Source organism: Scyliorhinus torazame, chromosome 21 (genome assembly GCF_047496885.1).
Source record: "Scyliorhinus torazame isolate Kashiwa2021f chromosome 21, sScyTor2.1, whole genome shotgun sequence".
Lineage (NCBI taxonomy): Eukaryota > Metazoa > Chordata > Chondrichthyes > Carcharhiniformes > Scyliorhinidae > Scyliorhinus > Scyliorhinus torazame.
In genome coordinates this window covers 11,561,127-11,586,650 of record NC_092727.1, presented here as the reverse complement: position 1 = coordinate 11,586,650, position 25,524 = coordinate 11,561,127, and the positions used below count along the sequence as shown (strand labels likewise).

At 46.1% G+C, this 25,524-nt stretch overlaps 2 protein-coding genes across 2 annotated transcripts in view; both read left to right on the top strand.

Moving 5' to 3' along the window:
* Positions 1 to 3,871, top strand: part of gig2o (grass carp reovirus (GCRV)-induced gene 2o) — a 66,307-nt gene extending 62,436 nt beyond the window's left edge. Inside the window, exons 6-7 of the mRNA XM_072487747.1 lie at positions 2,047 to 2,049; positions 2,749 to 3,871. Of these exons, the coding sequence (XP_072343848.1) occupies positions 2,047 to 2,049; positions 2,749 to 3,188 (443 nt within the window). The 3' untranslated portion in view covers positions 3,189 to 3,871. The remainder of the gene's footprint in view (positions 1 to 2,046; positions 2,050 to 2,748) is intronic.
* Positions 3,872 to 7,077: 3,206 nt separating this feature from the next.
* On the top strand, positions 7,078 to 20,514 carry LOC140398165 (G protein-activated inward rectifier potassium channel 4-like). Its single transcript, XM_072486503.1, has 4 exons — positions 7,078 to 7,725; positions 10,783 to 11,011; positions 13,964 to 15,227; positions 18,404 to 20,514. Exons 2-4 carry the CDS (start codon positions 10,796 to 10,798, stop codon positions 18,721 to 18,723), a joined length of 1,800 nt encoding a protein of 599 aa, XP_072342604.1. The 5' UTR covers positions 7,078 to 7,725; positions 10,783 to 10,795; the 3' UTR covers positions 18,724 to 20,514.
* Positions 20,515 to 25,524: the final 5,010 nt, after the last annotated feature.

Here is a 25,524-nt window from a genome sequence, read left to right as displayed (position 1 = left end):
GGTCCCAGGTTTGATTCCGGCTTGGATCACTGTCTGTGCGGAGTCTGCACATCCTCCCCGTGTGTGCGTGGGTTTCCTCCGGGTGCTCCGGTTTCCTCCCACAGTCCAAAGATGTGCAGGTTGGGTGGATTGGCCATGCCAAATTGCCCTTAGTGTCCAAAATTGCCCTTAGTGTTGGTGGGGTTACTGGGTCGTGGGGATGGGGTGGAGATGTTGACCTTGGGTAGGGTGCTCTTTCCAAGAGCCGGTGCAGACTCGATGGGCCGAATGGCCTCCTTCTGCACTGTAAATTCTATGATAATCTATGATGCTCCACAGCGCCAGGGACCCAGGTTCAATTCCCGGCTTGGGTCACTGTCTATGCGGAGTCCGCACGTTCTCCCCGTGTCTGCGTGGGCTTCCTCCGGGCGCTCTTAAACATATTCTTCTGCAGAGGAAAGACTGAAATTGCTCGTCATAATTAAATGAAAGATATTTATTTATGTCGGCCTTTCAAAACAGCTGGACCTGTCAAAGTACTTTCCAGTTAATTAAGTACTTTTGAAATGTAGGCACTGTTAAAATATACAAAATGGGGCTGCCAAATTGCGTGAAGCAAACTCCAGCAAGGTAACAACAACCTGGTAACCTGTTTCTGGGATGTTGGCCGAGTGATAAATATTGCTGCTGATGGTCAGGAATGTATCACGATGCCTTGAACAGCTTCTTAATGCTGAAGATTATTTCCTTCATTTCCCTCCTATTGTGTTTTATCCATGGGTGTTGGCAGCCCTCACCCTAAGCCCCTGTGTAAGTTGCAGCAAACTCATCAAGGGACCAAAATGAACTGGACATGTTGGAACAGGACATTCCATCTTAAATGGGCAGACCAGGCAGACAACTGAATCAAGACAAACAGGCCGTGAGTCATGAAGCAGCCCAATCTCATTCAGAGACCAGGGGCAGTTGAAATGCAAATCACTTATTGCCCTGGCCAGGCGGAAGCACAATACCTTAATGGGATAACGATTAAAGTTGTCTAAAGCAACCATTGGCAAGAGACCAGCAGAAAGCAGAGACATTGCAAGCTTTTTGTAAGAGCACTGATTAAAATCAAATTACATTATGACACCTTTTGATTGGGGAACTTGATCACTTCCATCCTGTCAACAATCAAAAAGGGCTTCCTTTGTCCTGGAGCTCACCTGTGGGAGGGTCAGTGTTTGACCCATTCAGGGTTTTGCCCTTAAAAAGTCAAGTCTGAGGAACTGTGAGGAGCTCTACTCTCTTGCCTGACCCACGCTTCGCCTTGCTGCGAACAGACCACGAGAACCGGAGGAACAACAGCCGCAAGGACCGGCCAGCTTGGAAGAAGATCTAAAGAAATCTGTGTCAATGTTTTTTTAACTATCCTGTCCCTGGAGCGGTGAGTATATTCCTCCAGTTCACAGAAAACTCCCAATTAGTATAGCTTGTTGAGGTTTGGGGTGGGTGAGTGAATGTATCTGTGCTTGCGTCGCTAAAGTAAATCTGTGTAAGCTGTAAGAATTTTCGATGTGCCGTTTTACACATAGTAGTTCATAATCGGTATTTGTGTGTGTGGGTTAATCTGAGTTGCAGAAGACTTAATTTCTCTTGAATAAATCAATTATTTTAAAACTACCATTCTCACCTTCCTTTCACTGTCCGCTCTGGTCAAGTCACAGTAATTGCCAGGATATAATCCATAGCCAAGGACTGGAAAAGGGAATCTGCGCGCTTCGAACACACTCACTCAAGAGAGGCTACTGGTCAGGAATAAACAGTGGTCCCTCTTTCTCTCTCTCTTGTGAAGTTGCACTAGTGGGGCGCTTCCAGGTGACATTTCACCATCACAGGAGAGAGACTCACACAGGCGTAGGTGGCAGTCAAGGTAACTGGCATAAGGACAACCTCACTGGTTAGGTATAAACAGTGAGACTTGTCCCCTCTCTCTTGCGAAGCTGTCCCAGTGCGACACTTCCGGGTCGTGGTTTTAACACCTGCGGGAGAGAGACACCCACAGTTATCTGTGACACCCAATACCAGCCCGTTGTGGAGTAAAGGAAACCCTTTTCGCGACACCCTGTGTGCTCATTCTTTATATGTGAGCTTTAGCGGTGAGTGCCAGGTAGGATATTCTGTTACTGGGACCTCACAATTAAACCGAATCCTGTCTTTAGTCGATATTCATGGCAGGAAGTGCTTTTCAGCAAGTGATCGAAAGCAGAGACTGCAGGAGATCAGGGGTTATGGGGAGAAGGCAGGACAATGGGGATGAGAAACATATCAGCCATGATTGAATGGCGGAGCAGACTCGATGGGCCGAGTGGCCTAATTCTGCTCCTATGTCTTATGGTCTTACTGTTTCACCCTTATTGTTTGAGATGAGCAAAAATAAGAGTAGCGTCCCACCGATGTAGTTAAGTTTCTTAATTCAGCACAATTTGGGGATCAAAACCAGGGGCTAATTTAGCACAGTGAGCTAAACAGCTGGCTTGTAATACAGAACAAGGCCAGCAGAGCGAGTTCAATTCCTGTACCGACCTCCCCAAACAGGTGTCAGAATGTGGCATCAGGGAAATGTACAGCAATGAGAAACTGCTGAAAATTCAATAAAGAATTAAAATGTATTTTCTGCATTTAAGTTTTCTTTCCTTTGTTCAAGGTTAAGTTGACAAGTTCACCGGATTACCATGGCTGATTACGGAGATATTTGGGCTGAAGCGGATAGACCTGGTTTTGTTCCAGCAAAACTTCAAAGCTATGTACCACCAGCGAATGGCAAGATCTATGTGATGTACCATGGAACCCGTGCCAGTGATGTCAATTCCATTCTCAAAAATGGTCTCCAACGATCCAAGGATGGCATGCTGGGCCCTGGAGTCTATGTCAGTCGAGACATTAGGAAAGCCAGCAGATATCCACTGGGTCTGCGTGACAGTCAGAAGGCTGTACTTAAATTAAGGGTTAATGTGGGACAAGTCATAAGGATAGATTATCAAGGACACCCATTACAGAAGACATGGCGTAGTCATGGCTATGACACTGCCTGGTGTCCTCCAAATTGTGGGATGGTAGAAAGTGGTCTGGAGGAAGATTGTGTCTCAAATCCTACCAGGATAAAAGTTGTTGATGTCCTTCGCCCAAAAGCTGGGGTGGACCCCTGGGCCTACCCTGATGAGTACTGAATTAAATAGTGGTCAGCGAAAACAGAGGTGTGGGGTGGTGGGATGGGCAGGGGATATCTACAATTATACTCTGCCTTGGGCTGGGAAGGGAAGGTTCTGCCATGTTCTTGCTCTTGAGGGTGGCCTTGTGTGAACAACAGGGGACAATGGGATTGAGTTAAATGTGGTGCTCCACAAACACAGAGCCTGACAACACTCATAAGAGTAATTGTTTGCAGACTCAGCTCCTGGCAATGAAACCTACGCGCCAAGGGGCACGAATGAGAATATTGGTCACTGACGCCATCATATCCCATTCTCAGTGCCCCTCAGCTCCCGGATCAGAGTCTCTGAGCTCATACCTCATTATATAGATTCACACAAGAGAAATGGTTATACCAATACAGATGGAGCAGAGTCTCAGTGTGAGTCACTGCCTTCAGTAGAGGAACAGGGCATTTTGGGGAAAAAAAAGATAGTTGATGTCACTAAAGACATTGCAGGAAAATCAGAGGTGAAGGTAAATCTAACCTTCTTTGAAGGACAATTTGTCAAAGCAATCAGTTTGTATCATTCACTTTATGATGTGAAAAACCATTGATTTATACTTTTATACAAACCATTGATTTGTACCAAATAAAATCATTGACTGTCTTTTTCTGTAGTAAACCAATAGTAATGGAATGAAATGGATATTAAAAGATTTGTGCTTGTCCAATCTGGGAAAAAAAATTATTCCGTTTAACGTAAAAGGGCTTGCCTGGATGAGTGTGGCTCCAATAACACTCAAGAAGTTGGACAGCATCCAGGACAAAGCAACCCGCTTGGTTCTCACCTCATCCATCACCTTTAACATTCACTCCCTCCATCACCGACACACAGTGGCAACTGTGTGTACCTTCTATAAGATGCACTGCTGCAACTCAACTTGGTTTCTTCAACAGCCCCTTCCGAGCCTGCAACCTTTACCACCTAGAAGGACAGGGGCAGCAGGTACAAATTCTCCTCCAAGTCAATCACCATCCTGACTTGAAAATGCATCATCATTCATTCACTGTCACTGGGTCAAAATCCTGGAACTCCCTTTCTAACAGCACTGTGGGTGTACGTAGGCCACATGGGCTGCAGTGGCTTACGAAGGCAGCTCACCACCACCTTCTCAAGGGCAATGAAGGGATGGGCAATAAATGCTGGCCTGGCCAGTGATGCCAACATCCCGTGAACAAATGTGGGGTGAGGGTGCACTTTTTCTCCCTCATGCTTGGTGGAAACTAATCGGGTTAATGGCCAAGCAATGACCTTAATGCTTTGTTTTCACATTGTCACAGTATTGCCGCCACTGAGGAGAATGTAAGCAAATTGGGATTGTACTTGTCTCACTGGGAGGAAAGTTCCGATGGATCGACTGGCGGGGGAGGGGGCTGGAGGCGGGAGGGGGGGTTGGAGACGGGGGTGGCTGGAGACCGGGGGGGCTGGAGACGGGGGGGGGAGCTGGAGACCGGGGGGGGGGGGCGGAGACAGGGGGGTGGGGGGGAGCTGGAGACGAGGGGGATGGAGACGGGGGTGGCTGGAGACTGGGGGGGGGGGGCTCGAGACCGGCGGGGGAGTGGGGCTGGGGACCGGGGGGGGCTGGAGACTGGAGACGGGGGGGGGGGGGCGGCTGGAGACCCGGGGGGGGCTGGGGACCGGGGGGGGGGCTGGAGTTGGGGGAGGGGGGGGGGCTGGAGACGGGGGTGGGTGGAGACGGGGACGGGGGGGTGCTGGAGTCCAGGGGGGCTGGAGACCGGGGGGGCTGGAGACGGGGGGGGGGGGGGGGGGCTGGAGACCGGCGGGGGAGGGGGGCTGGAGATGGGGGTTGGGAGAATCGGCTGGTGCGCCATTTTTCCCCGCGACGCAGGTCCGACGCCCTCCCGCGATTCACCCAAGGGGCGAGAACGGCCCCGTCGAGCTCTGCGCAGCGCAGGCCAGAGAATCGCCCGGGACACCCAAAATGGCGATTCTCTGCTACACCCGCTATTCTCCGGCCCGGATGGGCCGAGCGGCCTGCACAAAACGAGGGCTTCCCACCATCCATACCTTGTCGCTGCCGGTGGGAACATCGCGGGAATGCTGGGGGGGGGGGGGGGGGGGGGCGGGCGGCCTGTGGGGGGCGAGGGGTGTTCTTTCACCGGGGTAGGACTCAAAAGGGATCTGGCCCGCGAAAGGTGCCCACCGATCAGCGGGCCGGCCTCTTTGAAAAAGGACCTCCTTTCCTCCGCACCCCGCAAGATCCATCCGACATCTTCCTGCGGGACGGCCTCGGGGAGGATGGCGACCACGTATGCACGGGTTGGCGCCGGCTGGCGCCGCGGGTGACGCCAGTTACGCGGCGGATGACGCGGCGCCGCATTTATGCGGCGCCAATGCCCGGCACGTGCTGACGACGCTGTTTTCGCGACACGCCGCCCGAGTTTCTCGCGGCCCCGAACCTAGCCCATTTTCGGGCCCTGAGTTGGTCGAAATCGGGGCCGTTTCGCGCCGACATGAACCTCGACGGCGTTCACGACGGCATGGGCACTTAGTCGTGGGAGCGGAGAATCGTGCCCATCATGTTTTGCTCTGCTTTTATTGTGTCCTGTTCAAATGATCTATCTGCTAACCAGGACAGGAATGCTTTTCAGGTAAAAGTACGCACCATGGAACGGATCCCAAGAACCTGGGGTTGATGGGGTTAGCTGAAGGATGGGAGGAGGCTCACATACAGCATAAACACTGACGCTGGGTCAATATCTTGTTGCTGTGCTGTAACTGTGCTATGGGCGGCACAGTAGCACAGTGGTTAGTGTTTTGTTATGCTCTTGACGTAGCATAAGCTGCTTCCTTGATGTGCACTCTGACAAAGGAAGGTTCAGACTTGGAGATAGCTTTAATACGTTTATTAAACTATTAACAACTCTCCTACTTGGATTTGACTCTCCTGTTAATCCTGCTATAGCTACTCAGGCTAACTAACCAGTCTGCTACAATCCACGTGGTGGGTGTGATGTGTTGAATCAACCCTATATACGCACGCCAGTTTTCACTGAAATTGCATTGGTACCTGAGCTGCTGTGGAACCGGAATCTCGAACATCATCTTGCCTGGCTGCTGTTGCTGGTTGTCACTGTTTGCTGAGTTGTAACTATATGGATTTAAACAGTTCACTCACTGGTACCATGTTTTGTTATGCTCTTGACGTAGCATAAGCTACTTCCTTGATGTGCACTCTGACAAAGTAAGGTTCAGACTTGGAGACAGCTTTAACACGTTTATTAAACTGTTAACGATACTTCTACTTGGATTCGACTTTCCTGTTAATCCTGCTACAGCTACTCAGACTAACTAACCAGTCTGCTACAACCCACGAGGTGGATGTGATGTGTTGAATCAACCCTGTGTACTCACTAAGTGTCTCCACTGGAAAGAGGAAGAGCATGTGTGCTGTGTCCTTTTATATGGGTTGGTGTAATGCCCTCCTGTGGTAGTGTCACCTCTGTGTGTGTCTTGAATTCCCATTGGTCGTGTCCTATCTTACTGACCTGTCTGTGTGTCATGGTGTCTCTGGTGCTCTCTCTAGTGTTTATTTAGTCTAAGTGTATCTACATTGACCCCTTGTGTATTTACAGTGATGTATATCACCACAGTTAGCACTGTTGCTTCACAGCGTCAGGGTCCCGGGTTCAATTCCTGCTTGGGTCACTGTCTGTGCGGAGTCCGCACGTTCTCCCTGTGTCTGCGTGAGTTTCTTCCAGGTGCTCCGGTTTCCTTCCACAAGTCCCGAAAGACGTGCTTGTTAGGTGAATTCGACATTCTCAATTCTCCCTCCGTGTACCCGAACAGGCGCCGGAATGTGGCGACTAGGGACTTTTCACAGTAACTTCATTGCAGTGTTAATGTAAGCCTACTTGTGACAATAATAAAGATTGTCATCGTTATTATTTAATTTGATTCACAAAAACTAACATGCCTCATGCTCTGAGCAACTTAACTGAACGTTTACCATTAGGTACATTAAAGGTGACAACATGAGAATGGTGCAATTGATGGTCAGGAAGGCTTTGAGAGGAAAGAGTGGTGGGTAAACGCTCTCTGTCAGTCTCTGGTTGTCACCGGAAATGAATTCTGTGTAGTATTCTGCTCAGGGCCCGACCTTTCTGATTATCTAATCTCGAATTAATGCTGGGTGACCTTGAGGCAGATTAGTAAGGAGCCTCTGCCTGAGGGATTGGAAGCAATTAGCCTCGCTTCCAGATCTCAACACCTCCATTTGGAAAAACAACACTCCATCGAGAGAAAATAACTACATTTTGTCATTGGACAATGGATGACGTATCAGACTAAACACTGTGATTGAGATTTCATTTTTTTGTCTTAGATCAGCTTGGTTCTTTCTGAAGGAAGTAAATTGCAAGAATCTTCTTTCCATCTTGGAGCACTGAAAACAGCTTAAGTACGGGACTGGATTTTAAGTTGAACTGAATTGCAACAGGTACCTTGTTTCAAGAACGAGCCCTACCTTGTATGTATCTTCTTGTAAAAGGTAACACTTTATGCCTCACTTTGTTGAGTAAGAGTACACGTCTCATGTATAAAATATAAATAAAGGTATAGATAATCCCATATCCTTCAATTTGCATATTGTATGATTGGCAAACCAGCAAAATCAAACCTCTTAAAATGTTTCAATAGGAGCAGAATCTGGTATTTATGGAGATTGATTCTTTAAAATGTATTCTTTCATGAGAAGCTTGCGTAGTGGACAATGTATGTTGTCCATGTGAAGCAGGATACATTAGTATAGTGATATAGAACACCTGTGTGGTTTATGCTCAAAATAATAATAATGATTAGGAGTGAAATCTCTCACCTGGTTCCCTTATAGGCGGATTCCAATCCGACTGGACTAAAGTACCTACCTTGAGTGCATGACAATGGGGTGTGAGAACGGGAAAACAATAGTCCAAGTTATTCTGAGGTTTGCGCTGAGGGGTATTGTTGGGGCAGGGTAGAGGAAGCTCTACCCTCCACCCGACCTGGGATGCTTGGTGTAAGTGTCTGAAATGTAACATTCATCAGCGCTGGAAATCCTCAGTTTGAAAATCTATTAGCCAAAAAACAAGCCACTCTTCCTGAATAAGAACGGTGCTCTCTCTCTATAAGCCTTTTTATTCAAGATTTGAACATTTCCATCAACATTTTAACATGCGTGCATAGGTTAAGAACATAGAACATACAGTGCCATTCGGCCCATCAAGTCTGCACTGACCCACTTAAGCCCTCACTTCCATCCTATCCCCATAATCCAATAACCCCTCCTTAACCTTTTTTGGACACTACACTAAGGGCAATCTTTTTAGCATGGCCAATCCACCTAACCTGCATGTCTTTGGACTGTGGGAGGAAACCGGAGCACCCAGAGGAAACCCATGCAGACACGTGAGAATCTGCAGACTCCACACAGACTAGTCACCCAGCAGGGAATCAAACCTGGGACCCTGGCACTGTGACACCACAGTCCTAGCCATGTGTGCCGTGCTGCCCAGTCTTCTGACTGGATAATTTTACCTTACATATGCTGACCATGAATAAATTGCTTAGATAACTTGAGACTGGATGAGAAATATTTAATGCCAAGAAACAAGCATTTCAATTTAGGAATTGTTTAATGGAAAAGTACATTACATGTTCAAACCGCATTGTTATGTCCAGAATTTAAATGGTCGCATTTACCTATTCCGTTTAAATAGGCTTGCCCCCGGGTTAAACTAAATCTTGGAGAAATTTGATGCAACCGTGTTCAATGTTTGCTGAACTAACAATAAGAACTTACATTTATGCGGCATCTTTAATGTAATAATGTGGTAAGGTACTTTGCAGGAGCATCATGAGCCAAATTGTGACACTGAGTCACATAAGGTGATGTGAGGTTTGTGGAGATTATAGGGAGCGGGAGAGTCACAACAATGGAGGGATCTGAAAACAAGAAAGAGCCTGTTAGAATCAAGATGGTGATTGTCCGGGCGCCAATCTAGGTCAGTAAGCGCAGGGTTGATAAATGAACAGGACCTGGAACAAACTAATAATAATAATCACTTATTGTCACAAGTAGGCTTCAATTAAGTTACTGTGAAAAGCCCCTAGTCGCCACGTTCCGGCGCCTGTTTGGGGAGGCTGGTACGGGACTACGAACCCACGCTGCTGGCCTTGTTCTGCATTACAAGCCAGCTGTTAAGCCCACTGTGCTAAACCAGCCCAGCTAAGTCACAGACAGCAGAAGTAAAAGTAATGTCTAGCTTAGAGGCAGGCACACGCAACTGCCATGCAGAGGAAATAATAATGATTTATTCCCCCACAAATCCCTTCGGTTCTCCCCCGAAGGCTCTTTCACTTGCTGAGAAAACATTTCATGACTGCTGGTCAGCTACTTCTCAGCACCTACTCCAGGTTAAACACATGTACCCACAACTGTATTGGGGCATCACATACAAGCCCCATGCAGTCCTCGCCACGCATGTACATTTTCCACTGGGAGTCATTAGACAGCAATTAGAAACTGATACATTGGGCTCATACTTTCCTGAGCTCACTAACTTCAGGAACATGGCAGCTTAGAGGATATCTTTCCCTTCTAATTGGACACTAAACCACACATTGACTCTGCATAATATATCAAAGATAATACAAGTACACAGTGCAGCTGCATACCAATAGAAACCAAGACAAAGCAATCTAGACAGGTTGAATGCCCACTTACGTGGATTCAGCATAAACATAGATTCTAGCACATGCCAAATATCAATAATTAGCTAGCAATTAATAAAGACCATCATTAAGCAGTTGCTATCTAAGTGTTGCTTTGCATTGTAAGCCTTTGAGACTAATTGCTGCATATAATTCACAAAGTACCGCTGTTGTTTATCTGTCTGGGAGTTTGAAATCTTGGCCTTTGTGGATCTACAGAATGACAGAATAAAGTGCCAAGAACCTAGCAATGGTCCAGATCAGTGTTGTCCGCGAATGATTTGTGGGCCGATATAAATTCAAAGGTACCTTCCTCAAGTGGTACTTCAGGTTACAGCAACACATGGGTCCAGGCCTGATATTCACGACACAGCTCAATGTCTCAATTATCACCCCTGGGGAGCGTCACCAAGCAGAAACCTGAACCTTCCCACAGCAGAAATAAATGTGATTGGATGCACAGTGATTATTAAATGACTCTATTCCAAGAGGGCTCTCTCACGTGCTGAACGGATGCTGACATAACCCAGTCCCTTGGTGTAATTTTACTTGGTGTAGAATGGGGAACAGCAATGTACAACAAGATAGTTCATATTAAGGAAAGGCATGCGTAAGGTTCTGAGAGATAGAGCAGCAGTGAGTATGTGGAGGGCAGTAATGAAAGAGATGTCCACAGGTGACTCTAACAGTACGAGGAATACCATTGGTCATATTTTTCAGTGACCCTGAAGACATTTTTAAGAAGTAAAAAAAAACTAAAGATCTTTCAGTTTAAGGGAACATTACCGAAGAGCATTTTATCTGGTTAATTTTGGAATAACAAATAAAGGTTCTTCTTTTGTACGGTGCTTTTCAGAGTAAGAGATATCATGAAAACCACCACAATGAGTTGTAGCATGGACCTGTACAGGGCCAATGAAGTCTGTGCCTATCATCGCATCAGTTCTTTACCAACAAACTACAAGGAGCGCAAAAGGCATCGGAACTCCATACCTCCTGCCCAAACTCTGAGAGGTAGTCACATGTTGGCATATCTCCCGAGGATTTCGATGGACAGAGGCCAATATGGAACGTTCTCAGTAAAGGTGGGTAAATATACTAGAATTGCTTGAATTAAAGGGGAAGGTATGTAAATGGACTGACAGTGTCTCATTTTTAATGCAAAAACCATTCTGAATTTTGACTCTAATTGTTGAGTCTTTCGCAAACAGACCAAATCATAAAGGTTCGGCACTTTTGAATAAAACCTTCTGTGACAGTCTGGTGGGGTGGTACGGTGTCAAGCCAATGAGAAAATTCGAGGCTCAACCTCCAATCCTAGAAATTGGCTTCTCAAATTTATTTTTGGTATTCACTTCAAAATGGATGTTAATGAATTGGTAGATTAATCCATCTTGATTCTCTTTCAAAGTTAATCGAAAAGAATGTCAAGGTGATATAAAGAGTGTTTCTGATTCTCTACCATCCATTTTGCTGCAATTGCCCTAGATCGATTTCCGCCCTTTGGGGGCCGATTCTCCAATATTGGGCCCAAGTGTTCGCGCCGTCGTGAACGGCGTCTCGTTTCACGATGGCGTGAACAGGGCCCGGGCACGAGCGATTCTGGCCCCCATAGGGGGCCAGCCTGGCGCTGGAGCAGTTCACGCCGCTCCAGCCTCCTTACGCGGTGCCAAATGGACGCCGTGCCAACCCACGCATGCGCAGTTGGGCCGCGCCAACCTGCGCATGCGTGGGGAACTTCTTTAGCTCCAGCCCCGACCAACATGGTGTCAGTGTTCAGGGCCCGGCTGCGCCATAAAATAGGCTCAGGGTGGGAGGCCGGCCCGCCGATCGGTGGGCCCCGATCGCGGGCCAGACCCCATCGGAGCCCCCCGCCCCCCCCCCCCCCCGGTGAAGGAGCTCCCTCCCCCCCCCAAACGGGCCGCCTCCCCCGACCATTCGCGCAGAGTTCCCGCCGGCAGTGAACGGCGCCTGCGGGACTCTGTCGTATCTGCGCGGCCGCTCGGCCAATCCGGGCCGGAGAATCAGCGGCCCCGCTGATTCCAGCGGCCCGCGGCGCGTCAAACGCGCCGGCGCAAATGGCGCCGATTCCCCACACCTCGGAGAATCGCGCGCTGGCGTCAGGGCGTCGTGGCGCGGTTGCAGCGATTCTCTGGTCCGGCACGGGGCTCGGAGAATCGCCCCCATGATTTCTTCAACAGAGTAAAATTAATGCTCAGAACATGATAAGACTTCGACCCAAGAGTACATACCACAGTGTAGAATATTGTGAATTCACACTGCACTGACTGCTTAATCAAGACAGCAATACATGGTTTGAAGCGGTCTTGTGGTGCAATGGGTAGCGCTCTTGCCTGAGCCAATAGCTCCGCGTTCAACTCCCACCCCAGGAATTGATGGCCAAGGAAGGTGTGTTCATAACACAGCCAAACGGGTTGAGTGTAAACCTGCAAAATCTTTCCAAACACACCAATGGCTGATGGTAAGAGCGGGAGAGACTCCTGGTCAGCCAGTTTGATGCAGAGTGGTGCCTATAGCCACCTTCCACAGGAAGAGCCATCTATGGAAATGGACAAAAGTCTGCCTAGTGTACCATTGGGTGCAGGAGGTGAAAGAAGAAGAGCGAATGGTTTCCTGAAATTTTTCAGGAGCCTAGATATCCATTGCTGCTTCCACACTGATTTCCGTTTTCCTAATATTTGGATTGTGAAATTGAAAACAAAACGGGAATTGGTCTGGATGCTTCTGGTATTTATAACCAATGTGAGAATGCACATAATGGGAAAGGAAATGAAGTGCGGTGAGGAGAGAAGATCAGTACTGATGTAACAGTTAAGTGATAGTTTGCGTGGGTTTTACAATGCTCCTAATTGTAGGATACAGCTGAGGCCAGTCCTACAGCATTGTGTGGTTGGGAAAGTAGCCAATGAGCCTTGATTGTAACATGGCCAGGATAAAGGAACTCACCTTGCAGACATTGAACATCGACAGGCAATTCATTTAGTGGACTCCACGGTGTTATTGAGGTTACATCTACTTCCATCTGTTGCCTAAATGAGTTTATCTAGCCAATACCTGATATTAGGAAAGCTCTACATTGAGGTATCTGTCCATGCTGAGTTAAGTGGTGTTGTTAAGATCTTGGATTAGACTCCGACATTTGTTCGGAAACCGGACAAGAACCCCAGACACTCCTTTAAAATTTTTAAAACTGAGGAAAGGATACCTTGCTCCAGGAATGGTTCCATTGACAAATAGGTGTCTGGCATGTTAAAACAAACTTTATTCTTAACACAGGTCTAAATACATTAAGATCACAGAAAATAGCTTCCAATTAACAGTTAAACAACTCTTAATAATAAAAGGAAACACTTTAACTTCTAACTGATACCTTCTCCATCTCCAATTAAGCAAAGCCCATCACGGGTCAATAGGCACTTATAAATAAAGTTAGCAAACACACGGATACTTGCTCTCCTCAGGATAGAGGTTTATTGGAAAGATTGCTTGGAGAGAGAGATAGACCATTTCAGTCACAGCTGCAAGTATTGCTGCCTTTGAGAGATTATTGCTTAACCTGACAGTCTTTGGCAAGAGCTCACACTCATCTTCAAGCTCCTAGCAAAACCAAAAGCTAAACTGCCTGTTACATACCTGGCTCCTCCCATTGTTACGTCATCTTTATCCAACTTAGATGCCCTGCTTATTTAAGTCTAAACAAAATGTCTCAAATTATCTACTTTCCTGGGAATCTTCTTTCTATAAACAAAAGTCCATTAGCCCTCTCACATACATGGTTGGGACGAATGATGATCTCACTTCTATGAATTCCTAATTGCACCTTTTTCAGCCACAGAGTCTGGATATCTTAACCTACATTCTTTATTGATATTACTGCAACATATATATATTAAATTGCCTTCAGCTTTTTTTTAATGGTCGGGTTGGGGTGGGGGGGGGGGCGGGGTGGTGGGTTAGATAACAAAAGATAATTGTTGAGAAAAATGTAAAATATTTCAACAACTTCTCTGTTGCAGCCAGAAACCAAGCTGATCGCCACATTAGAAGATATTCCAAAATCTCCATCGCATAGCAATCCCTCAACTTCTGGAAGAACTAGCATTATTTCAAATATAAAGCCACTGGTAGGCTGGAAGAATTGTGAGACACAAACAACGAATGATGTTTCAGCTCTGCGGTTTGCTTCTAGCCCAACCATAAATTGCCCACTACTTGCGCCCAACTCAAACACCAAGCAGAGGTTAAGTGTGTCCATTGATGTGGACGAGCACCCCAGGCATCGTCGCGTATTGACCAGCGGTACAGCTTCCCAAAATAGTCAAACAAAGTGGTACCCAAGGCATGCTGGCAGCTTATCCAATCTTCCTAATCATACACAAAATCTACGAGCTTCAGCAAGGAGTGCCTTATCTGTTCCAGGTTCCCCTAAACAGCGGTGCAAATTGACGAATGACAATCGGCAACTCTTCAATATTGCATATCAGCAGAAGCGACAGCGTTATGTACTGAAAGATGGGAAATGCCAAGTGAATCTTGGACACATTGAAGAGAAGCACAAGTTCCTGTTTGATATTTTCACTACAATTGTGGATTTGAAGTTTCGGTGGTTTCTCGTTATCTTCATGATGTGCTACATTATAACTTGGATGACTTTTGGAATTTTGTACTTCTTGGATGCATACCTTAGAGATGACATTAATCATGTCGGTGAATCTGATTGGAAACCTTGCCTAGATAATGTGGATGGCTTTATTTCTGCCTTACTGTTGTCTATCGAAAGCCAAAGGACAATTGGTTATGGGACTCGTATGGTAACGTCTAATTGTCCAGAGGGTGTCATCTTACTCATTGCCCAGTGCATCGTGGGTTCAATGATTGACGCCATGATGGTGGGCTGTGTGTTTGTGAAGATCTCACGGCCCAAAAAGTGGGCCGAGACCCTGAAGTTTAGTCAACATGCAGTGATATCGCACAGGGGTGACAGGCTTTGCCTGATGTTCCGAATTGGTGACTTGAGAGAAAGTCACATGGTTGATGCAAAACTAAGAGCCAAACTCATCAAATCTCGACAAACAAAAGAAGGTGAATTCATACCTCTGGATCAAACAGAAATTAACCTTGGCTACGACACGGGGAAAGACCGTCTCTTCCTGGTGAAACCCCAAACCATTAGCCACACCATTAATGACAGCAGCCCTTTCTGGGAAATGTGTGCTGAGTCAATGAAGAGGGAACAGTTTGAAATTATTGTGATCCTGGAAGGCATAGTGGAATCTACAGGTTAGTTGTAGCCTAACCTCTTAAATGTTCCCTGTGGAATACATGTGGGGCATGTGTGCATACAAGGGTACAAAATAGGAGCAGAAGGAGGCCATTCGATCATTCGGGCCTGCTCTGCCATCCGTTAAGATTATAGAGGTCATAGAGGTTTAGAGCATGAAAACAGGCCCTTCGGCCCAACTTGTCAATGCTGCCCAGTTTTTACCACTAAGTTTGTCCCAATTGCCCACATTTGGTCCATATCCCTCTGGACCCATCTTTCCCATAAATCTGTCTAAATGCTTTTTAAAAGGACAAAATTGTACCCGTCTCTACTACTCGTTCCAGAAACTCACCACCCTCAGTCTGAAAACTGCCACTCTGGACTCTTTTGTATCCCCCCCCCCCCCCCCTCACATTAAACCTATGCCTTCTAGTTTTAGACTCCTCTACCTTTGGGAAAAGATGCTGACTATCTACCTTTTCTGTGCACCTCACTATTTTATAGACCTCGATAAGATTACCCTTAAGCCTCCTACGCTCCAGGGAAAAAAGTCATGATTGTGTTCCCAGTTCTACATTTCCATCCACCCCGGTAAACGTTGATTCCCTCGCTGAACAAGAATCTAGCTACTTCCGACTTAAAAATATTCAATGGCCCTGCTTCCATCGCCCTCTGAGGCAGAGTTCCAAAGTTGTACAACTCGCTGAGAAGAAAAATTCTCCTCGTCCCTGTCCTAAAAGGGCGACCCCTAATTTTTAAACAACGCCCCCTATATCTGGATTCACCCACAAGAAGAAACATCCTTTCCATATCCACCTTGTCAAGACCATTCAGGATTTCATTTACTTCAATGAAGTCTCCCCTCAAGTGGAAACAAGTATAGTCTTTCCAACCTATCCTCATAAGACAGGCTGGTTATTCCAGGTACCAATCTAGTAAATCGCCTCTGAACTGCCTCCGATGCATTTATATGCTTCATTAAATAGGCAGGCCGAAGCTGCTCACGATCGCACTAATGCTCTGTATAACTGAAACATCGGGCGGGATTTACCGGCTGTTCCACCCCGGCGGAACGTTACGGTCACGGATTGGAGGATCCCGCTGTCAGACCGCCTCCGCCACCGCAAAACACACAGCAGGGTACTCGGTAAATCCCGGAGGGCGGCACAGTGGTTAGCACTGCTGCCTCACAACTCCAGGCACCCGGGTTCAATTCCGACCTCGGGTGACTGCCCGTGCGGCGTTTGCACTTTCTCCCCGTGTCCGCGCGGGTTTCCTCCGGGTGCTCCGGTTTCCGCCCGCAGTCCAAAACAATGAGCAGGTTAGGTGGATTGGCCGCGCTAAAACTGTAGCATCCGGAGGAAACCCACACAGACACAGGGAGAAAGTGCAAACTCCACACAAACAGTCACCGGAGAATTGAACCCGGGACCCTAGAGCTATGAGGCAGCCGTGCTAACCACTGTGCCACCGTGCCGCCCATCTTTGGAATTTTCTATCCCAGGCATCTCTGGATGTTCAATTGTTGAATATATTTGAGATTGAGAATATAGATTATTCGACACAAAAGGTGTGAACGCATATGGATATCGGGAAAGAAAGTGGCGTTGATGTGAAAAGTAACCATCTTCCTATAATGTATGACAAAGCAGGTTAAGGCATCAGATGGCCTACTTCAGAGAGTCATACAGCACAGTCAAAGCCCTTCGGCCCATCAAGTCTGTGCTAGTCAAAAACAACCACCTAACTATTCTAATCCCAGCACTTGGCCCATAGCCTTGGAATTGCAAGTGCACATCTAAATACTTCTTACATGTTATGAGGGTCTCTGCCGCCACCACCTTTTCAGGCAGCGAGTTCCAAACTCCCTCCACCCCCTGGGGAAAAAAGGTTTTCCTCACATCCCCTCTAAACCTTCTGCCTCTTACCTTGGACGGGATTCTTCGTCCCGCCGTACCCGTTTTCTGGTGTGGCGCCCCCCCCCCCCCCTCCCCGCAGGCAGCAGGGTTCTCCATCCTGGCAGCCGGCCATTGAGGTTTCCTATTGTGGGCACCCCCACGCCATCGGGAAATCCGTGGGCGTGTGTGCGCTGATGGCGAAAAGGAGGATCCCAACGACGGACAATCCAGCTCCTTATATCTGTTCCCCCTGGTCATTGGTCCCTCCACCAAGAGGAAAAGTTTCTTCCTGTCTACCGTATCTGTGCCCCTCATAATTTTATACATCTCGATCATGTAGGGGCAGCACGGTAGCATTGTGGATAGCACAATTGCTTCACAGCTCCAGGGTCCCAGGTTCGATTCCGGTTTGGGTCACTGTCTGTGCGGAGTCTGCACATCCTCCCCGTGTGTGCGTGGGTTTCCTCCGGGTACTCCGGTTTCCTCCCACAGTCCAAAGATGTGCAGGTTAGGTGGATTGGTCGTGATAAATTGCCCTTAGTGTCCAAAATTGCCCTTAGTGTTGGGTGACGTTACTGGGTTATGGGGATAGGGTGGAGGTGTTGACTTTGGGTAGGGTGCTCTTTCCAAGAGCCGGTGCAGACTCAATGGGCCGAATGGCCTCCATCTGCACTGTAAATTCTATGATAATCTATGATGTCACCCCCTCAGTCTCCTCTGCTCCAAGGAAAACAATCCCAGTTTATCCAATCTCTCTTCATAACCAACTCTCCAGCCCAGGCAACATCCTGGTAAATCTCCTCTGCACCCTTTCCAGTGCTATCACATCACTCTGATAATGTGGATTCCAGAATTGCACACAATACTCTAGCTGTGGCCTAACCACCGTTTTGCACAATTCCAGCATAACCTTCCTGCTCTTAAACTCTCTACCTCAGCTAATAAAGGCAAGAATACCATATTCCTTCTTGACCACTGTATCCACCTGTTCTGCTACCTTAAGGGACGGTTGTACATGCACACCAAGGTCCCTCTGATCCTCAGTGCTTCTCAGAGTCCTGCCGTTTATCATGTATTCTCTTGTCTTGTTTGTCCTTCCCAATGCATCAGCTCACACTTAACTGGATTGAATTCCATTTGCCACTGATCAGTCGATCTGACCTGCTCCTGTTTCACAGGTTCTTATGGCCTTCAATCTATGTACCTAATCATGTTACACTGCTCTGCGAACTGAACAAACAACAGAACTAAGACAATGATGGATGAGTTGCTCTTTATTTTGTGTTCCTTTACAGGGATGCCCTGCCAAGCTAGGACCTCCTATAAAGAAGATGAGATTCTCTGGGGCCACCGGTTTGAGTCCTGCATCACCTTGGAGAAAGGGGCTTTCCGAGTTGATTACACCAAATTTGAGAAGTTGTTTGAGGTGCAGATGTCATTGGGCAGTGCAAAGGACATGCAAGAGGCAAAAGAAAAGGAGAAAAGTTATCTGTCCTCACTCAGTCTGTACTGGGATAATCTGAATCACTCCTGTGCCAAAGAGCTGGGCCATTGTTTGACTGGGAACTGCAATATTACAGAAGAGAGTAACATGGAAGACGCAGAGAGTGACTGAAGGAAGTAACCTTCTCGCAATGAAAAGGATGCATTCTGAAATCAGCAGGATAATAAGGAATAAAAACTCTTAAAATCAACTGAGGATCAGAACAAAAATAGTCAACTGACCTTGACTAAGATCTTCAGCAAGAACTAGATGGGAAATGAAAGCACGATCATTGCAACAACTGAAAAACTGGCATTCGAATGATCCAAGATCGAAAACGGATGTGGTAGAGACAACGATAGGATGGCAACATTTGGCTTGTTGGACCGATTAGCCTTTCCTCATTCTGCATTTGCAAACATCTAAGTTTCTCTTCCCACAATAAATCTTCTCTTTGTTCCTCCATATTGGGATGTGATATTATTGTTTATTTAAGCTGTACAAGAGCGAACTTGATTTAAGTAACAAAGCCTCGCTCATTTCAAAGTTATCCCAGTTCAAATGCTGTTGCAATATAATGCATAACCTACAATGTGGTGCAGGAGCACGGGGACCAGGGTGTATATGTGTGCAGAGATCATTAAAGGTGGCAAGACAGGTGGAGAGCACATAGTGTTCTGGGCTTTATTCACAGGGGCGTAGAGTACAAGAGCAAAGAGGTTATGCTGAGCATACAGAAGACATTAGTTAGATTTCAGTTGGAATAGTGTGTGCACTTCTGGGCTCCATGCTATCGGAAGGATGTGAATGCATTAGAGAGAATGCAGAAGAGATTTACAAGAATGGGTCCAGAAATGAGAAAGTTCAGTTATGGGGATAGATTGGAGAGGTTGGAACTGTTCTCCTTGGAATGTGATGTGGGGAAAAACCTTTTCACACAATGAGTGGCTTGGGTCTGGAATGCAATGTCTGGAAATGTGGTGGAGGCAGGTTCATCAAGGCATTCAAAAGGGCAAAATAATGTGCAGGGGTATAGGGAAAAGGCAGGGAAATGGCACTAAACCATGATGCTCGTTTGGAGAGCTGGTACACACACTATGGGGCACATGGCCTCCTTCTACACCGTAACAGTCCTATGATTCTGTGAAATTCCTGAACTCCTGAAGGGCAGAGTGGTTGTTATCCAGCTGGATGGAGGGCAGGTTTGAGAACAATGTGAGTGGGGAGGAAATACATTTAAGACAGATCTAGGATTCCACTCCTTGGCAATGACTATATCTTCTATTAGGGTGGGACGGGTTGTGGATGGGTTTACTTCCCATCTCATTTTAAGGGTTGTCTGGTTAGTTACCTCACAATACCTGCCCCTTATAACTTGAGAAGGTCTCAGCAGAACCCTAGCAGTTGAGAGGTGAGATCAGTCCCCCTAAGAGTCGTCAAATCTTTACCAGGGAAAAGGTGATTGATCCCGGAACAGTTGCCTACTTTGAGAGGTTCACGTACTGTTGGGAGAAGGTCATTTTGTTTGGTCCCTGGTGCACCCTGCCATTAATGGGGTTGAGTCCCACTCCCACCTTTCAACTGATGGTTCAGCATAGGTCCTGATGAACTGCTTTTGCCATCCTTCCGCGTTGGGGAAGTGAATAATCCCTTTCATGCAATTTTGGGATGAGGTTTGAGGCTATCGTGACTTGGGAAAATGGGGAGACACCAGGGGAGGAAGCTCCCAGGAATTTCTGTGACGTTGGTATTCCTCTTTACAATATTGTTGTTTCGTATTGGACCATAACTGTACCCTCTCTATGGCTGTACCAATAACTACATATTTGCCCGAAAATTCTCTTCTGTTGAATCTTTAGTTTGGTATGTTTGTATTTTACTTATTCCGAATCAGATTATGAAAAGTCATTAACTGTATTCCAAGATAACATCAGTATTAAATATTTATTGGTGAACCCATTCTATTTCATTCAGTGACGAAGGAAGCGGACATCAGTGAATTAATCTAAATCTATTTACTTCATGTTTCTTCTGAAATACTCGTGCCACAAAAAATTATGATGGCGCATTGGGAAGATTGGTTGCATATGATTAGAACATTTAAATACACCCGTCCCTCAGTCACAGGACCATCTCTATTATACAATGAAAGATCTCCACATCTCGGATTTGCTCTCCAGGAGTCCTCAACATTCAGGGCCTTGGTGAGACCACACCTGGAGTATTGTGTGCAGCTTTGGTCTCCCTACCTAAGAAAGGATATACTTATCATGAAGGGAATGCAGCAGACGTTCACTAGGATGATATCGGAGACTCTCCTATGGGGAGAGATTGGTTTGATTGGGCCTGTATTCATTAGAGTTTAGAAGGATGAGAAGAGATCTATTGAAACGTGTAAAATTCTAACTGGGCTGGACAGACTAATGCAGGGAGGATGTTTTCCCTGGTTGGGAACCTAGAGCCTGGGGACACAGTCATTTCTTCCCTCAAAGGTTAGTGAATCTGTGGAATTCTCTACCACAGAGGCTGTGGAAGCCAAATCACTCAGTGTATTCAAGGAAGAGAGAATTAATTTTTTTTAATGGCAACAAGGGGTGAAAGAGAATATGGCACTGAGATTGAGGATCAGCCATGACCATATTGAATGGCGGAGCAGGCTCAATGGGCCGAATGGCCTTCTCCTGCTCCTAGCTTTTATGTTTCTGTGGGTGCGATTCAACAACGTCGTTTCCCCTGGTACAGATCCGGGTGCAATGGGTGAATCAATCGAGATCTGCGCCGGGCCGATTGCAAGTCACCTAACTCGCTCTGCACAATGCAATCTATATCTTGCCCACACTGGGCGAGATCCAGATCTGAATATTTAAATGAGCCTAACAGCTCATTTAAATACCAGGATGCCGGGTCAACGGCCAAACCTGGGAGACCTCACCAGGGCACAATTTAGTACTGGTCTACACAAACATGGGCCAGGTGTAGTGGCACCTGGGGGGTGCCAGGTGCATTGTAGGTGGTGCACACCGCTGGCACTGCCCACCGGAGGTGGAGAGAGTGGATGTGGTGGTGGATCGGGTTACAATGTGGGATAACGTCCTGAATGGTGTCAAACTTCTTGAGCGTTGTTGGAACAAGTGGGGAGCGTTCCATCACATTCCTGCCTTGCACCTTGCAGATGGTGGACAGACACTGGGGAGACAGGAAATGAGTAACTCATCACACATTTCTCAGCCTCTGATCTGCTTTTGTTGCCACAGTAATTATGTGGTTGGTCCAACTCCGCTTCTGGTCAATGGTAACCCCCAGGGTGTGGGTGGGGGAATTCAGTGATGGCAAGGGCAGTGAATGTCAAACGAAGATCGTTAGATTCTTTCTTGTTGGAGATGGCCATTGCCTGGCATGAATGTTACTTGACACATATCAGCTTAAGCCTGAATGTTGACCAGGCCTTGCTGTATGCAGGTGCAAACTGCTTTTGAAGAAAATTATAGGCCAGTGAACTCTTATGTCAGTGGTAGGGGAATTATTAGAAAATTTTCTTAGAGATAGGATTTACTCACATTTGAAAACAAATGGACTTATTAGCGATGGGCAGCATGGTTTTGTGAAGGGGAGGTTGTGCTTCACTAATTTAATCGAGTTTTCCGAGGAAATGACAAAGATGATAGATGAGGGAAAGGCAGTAGATGTTGTATATATGGACTTCAGTAAAGCCTTTAACAAGGTACCTCATGGTAGACTGGTACAAAAGGTGAAGTCACATGGGGAGATCTGGCAAGTTGGATACAGAACTGGCTTGGGCACAGAAGACAGAGGGTAGCAGTAGAAGGGTGCTTTTCTGAATGGAAGGCTGTGACTAGCGGTGTTCCACAGGGATCAGTTCTGGGGCCTTTGTTGTTCATGGTGTTTATAGATGATTTGGAAGGAAATGTAGCTGGTCTGATTAGTAAGTTTGCAGATGCCACAAAAATTGGTGGAGTTGCAGATAGTGAAGAGAGTTGGCAGAGGATACAGCAGGATATAAACTGGTTGGAGTCTTGGGCGGAGAAATAGCAGATGGAGTTTAATCCGGACAAGTGCGAGGTAATGCACTTTGGAAGGTCCAATGCATATAGGAATTACACAATAAATGGTAGAACTCTTGCGAGTACTCACAGGCAGAGAGATCTGGGCATGCATGTCCACCGATCACTGAAAGTGGCAACGCATGTGGATAAGGTGGTCAAGAAGGCATACGGCATTCTGGCCTTCATCGGTCGGGGCATTGAATATAAAAATTGGCAATCATATTGCAGCTGTATAGGACCTTAGTTAGGCCTCATTTTGAATATTGTGTACAATTCTGGTCGCCACACTACCAGAAGGATGTGGATGCTTTGGAGAGGGTACAGAAGCGGTTTACTAGGATGTTGCCTGGTATGGAGGGCATTAGCTATGAGGAGAGGTTAGATAAACTCAGTCTGTTCTCACTGGAACGACAGAGGTGGAGAGGTGACCTGATTGAGGTCTACAAGATTATTAGTGGCATTTGACAGAGTGGATAGTCAGATGCTCTTTCCTAGGGTAGGAGAGTCAAGTACCCGGGGACATTGGTTTAAAGTGCGTGGGGAAAAGCTTCGAACAGATGTGTGAGGCAAGCTTTTTACACAGAGGGTGGTAAATATATGGAACGCGCTGCCTGGAGAGGTGGTGGGAGAAGGTACGATAGCGGCATTTAAGGGATATCTGGACAAATATATGAATAGGGTGGGAATGGAAGGATATGGACTCCGTAAGCGCATAGGGTCTCAGTTTTATGCAGGTACCATGGTCGGTGCAGGCTTGGAGGGCCGAAGGGCCTGTTCCTGTGCTGTATTATTCTTTGTTCTTTGATGCTGAACACTTTCCATCAGCAAAGGTGGCTGGTCTGATTAAGTTTTTGGCCAATGTCAAATCCCAGGAAGTTGATGTTGTGGTTTTGGCACCTATGATGAGGTAAAATGATTGGCGCCATTTGCCCAACATGGTCACTGCTCCATAATAAGTGCAAGCAATGCGAATGGTTGGGACTGTATCAGTAAAAGGTCATTTACAAATCCTTTTAACTGACTGCATTGTAGAGGATGACACGAGGCAGCAAAGCGAGCATGGAAACATTAAACAGCTCAGCTATTTTCAGCTGTACGTTAAAGAGGATTAGCACTGAGCAATCTCCGATCTGTCTCTGCAAAGGACGATTAAAATCAGATCTAGCTTTCCTCAGTGAAATGCTGCTAAAAGTGATGGCACACAACTGGTATTTAGCAGAGATTTAAATAAAGGAAGGGACATCCATGACCAAATCGTTTGCAGATGACTCTCCAGAAACTTTCTATAAAATGTACCTGGATTCATTGGTTACATTAAAATACAGAAACATTATTGAGAAAACCAACACAAAACTGGCATTGAAACTACTTGAACTTACTGGTTTATGTTCAGTTAGCTGTGACAAGACAAGAACATTAAGTTTGTTTTTGAACTTGAATTGTTAGATTTCAATTCCAATAATTTACAGTGGTTCTTGAAATGCAGACAGTAAAATTATAGTTTCCACTTAATTGGGCATTGGAAAATCACAAATCTAAATTAAATTTTAAAAACGGCAAAAACCTATAAACCAGAAATGTAGTTTTTAAAACAATGAATTATGAGTTTTTATTCTTCGTTGCATGATACTTTCAGGGAAAATTCTTAATGAAGGTATCAGGGTTTCCCCAAGTTGCTGCTATATTGGAGGCACAACTGTTTACTGCGAAACTGTCATTACTTTCGCAAACTCCCGTGTGCCGCTGTGAGAGTGAGTGTGCCAGTTAGTGATTCCTGTGGTGTGATAGAGTTGAGGTTTTTACCCTCGGCAATGGAACCATTTCAACCCGTTTTCCCTTCGGGATAATCTACAGCACAGAAATAGGCTCTTCAGTCCAACTGGTCCACACAAATGCTTCATGCTCCAACAATTCCCTAGCTAAAGAGGCTTCTCCTGAATTTCCTATGGATTTATTAGTGAATATCTTATGTTTCTCACTCCCTAGTTTTGGTCTCCACCAAAAATGGAAACGCCTTCCCTTTGTCTATCTTATCAAATCCTTCAATATTCTTCAAGGACCTTCACGAGGTTATCACTGAGTCTTCTCTTTCCTCCAGCTCAATAAGTCTTCACTGATATCTATAGCCTCTCTGACCTCGTGTCAACCTTATAAATCGTGTTTCCACCTTCTTTATGTGGAAATAATTACAAGGAGGGATGTGACATGGGCTGTCAAATTGCCATCTCCATCTTACACTTGTGCACAAAGTCAAAATTACTGCCATGGTGTCTTCAGGAAGCTAACAATGCATCTTCAGCAGGTTTTTGACTTGGTTCTCACCCACAACGAGAGATTCTTGGACTGTTTATGCCTTTAAAAAAAATTAATTTCAGAGTTGTTCTGAGTTTAAAAGGAAGACTTATACAACAGTTTATGCCTACTCTCAACAATGTCCTAAATTGCTACATACAATTCATTAATTTAAAATTGTCACGTTGGCAGAATAGAGTGTTGTTGCATCGTTGGGCAGCTCACATACTTGCATCCCGAAGCTGTCAAATGGTAACTACACTCCAGTGTATCTCTTTAAATATGCGCAAAAAGATAAAGAAAAAGCTCAAATGTTTAAAAAAAAGCAAATAAAAGAGTCTGATAGCGTTATTGCACGGACCTGAGAAATGTGCCCCAAACAGGCCATATTCATTCTTGATTTAATTCACACAAACTATAATCCTATCGTCAAGCCGTACAGACTGAGAGCAAATACCTATGGTTGATGCTTCCATTGAGTAAATGTGCTCATCATCAATCCACTACAATCTTTTAAAAAAAAACATTAAGTGAGAGGTTTTTCTGAGTCAGCACTGCTATACGAATCATAATCACG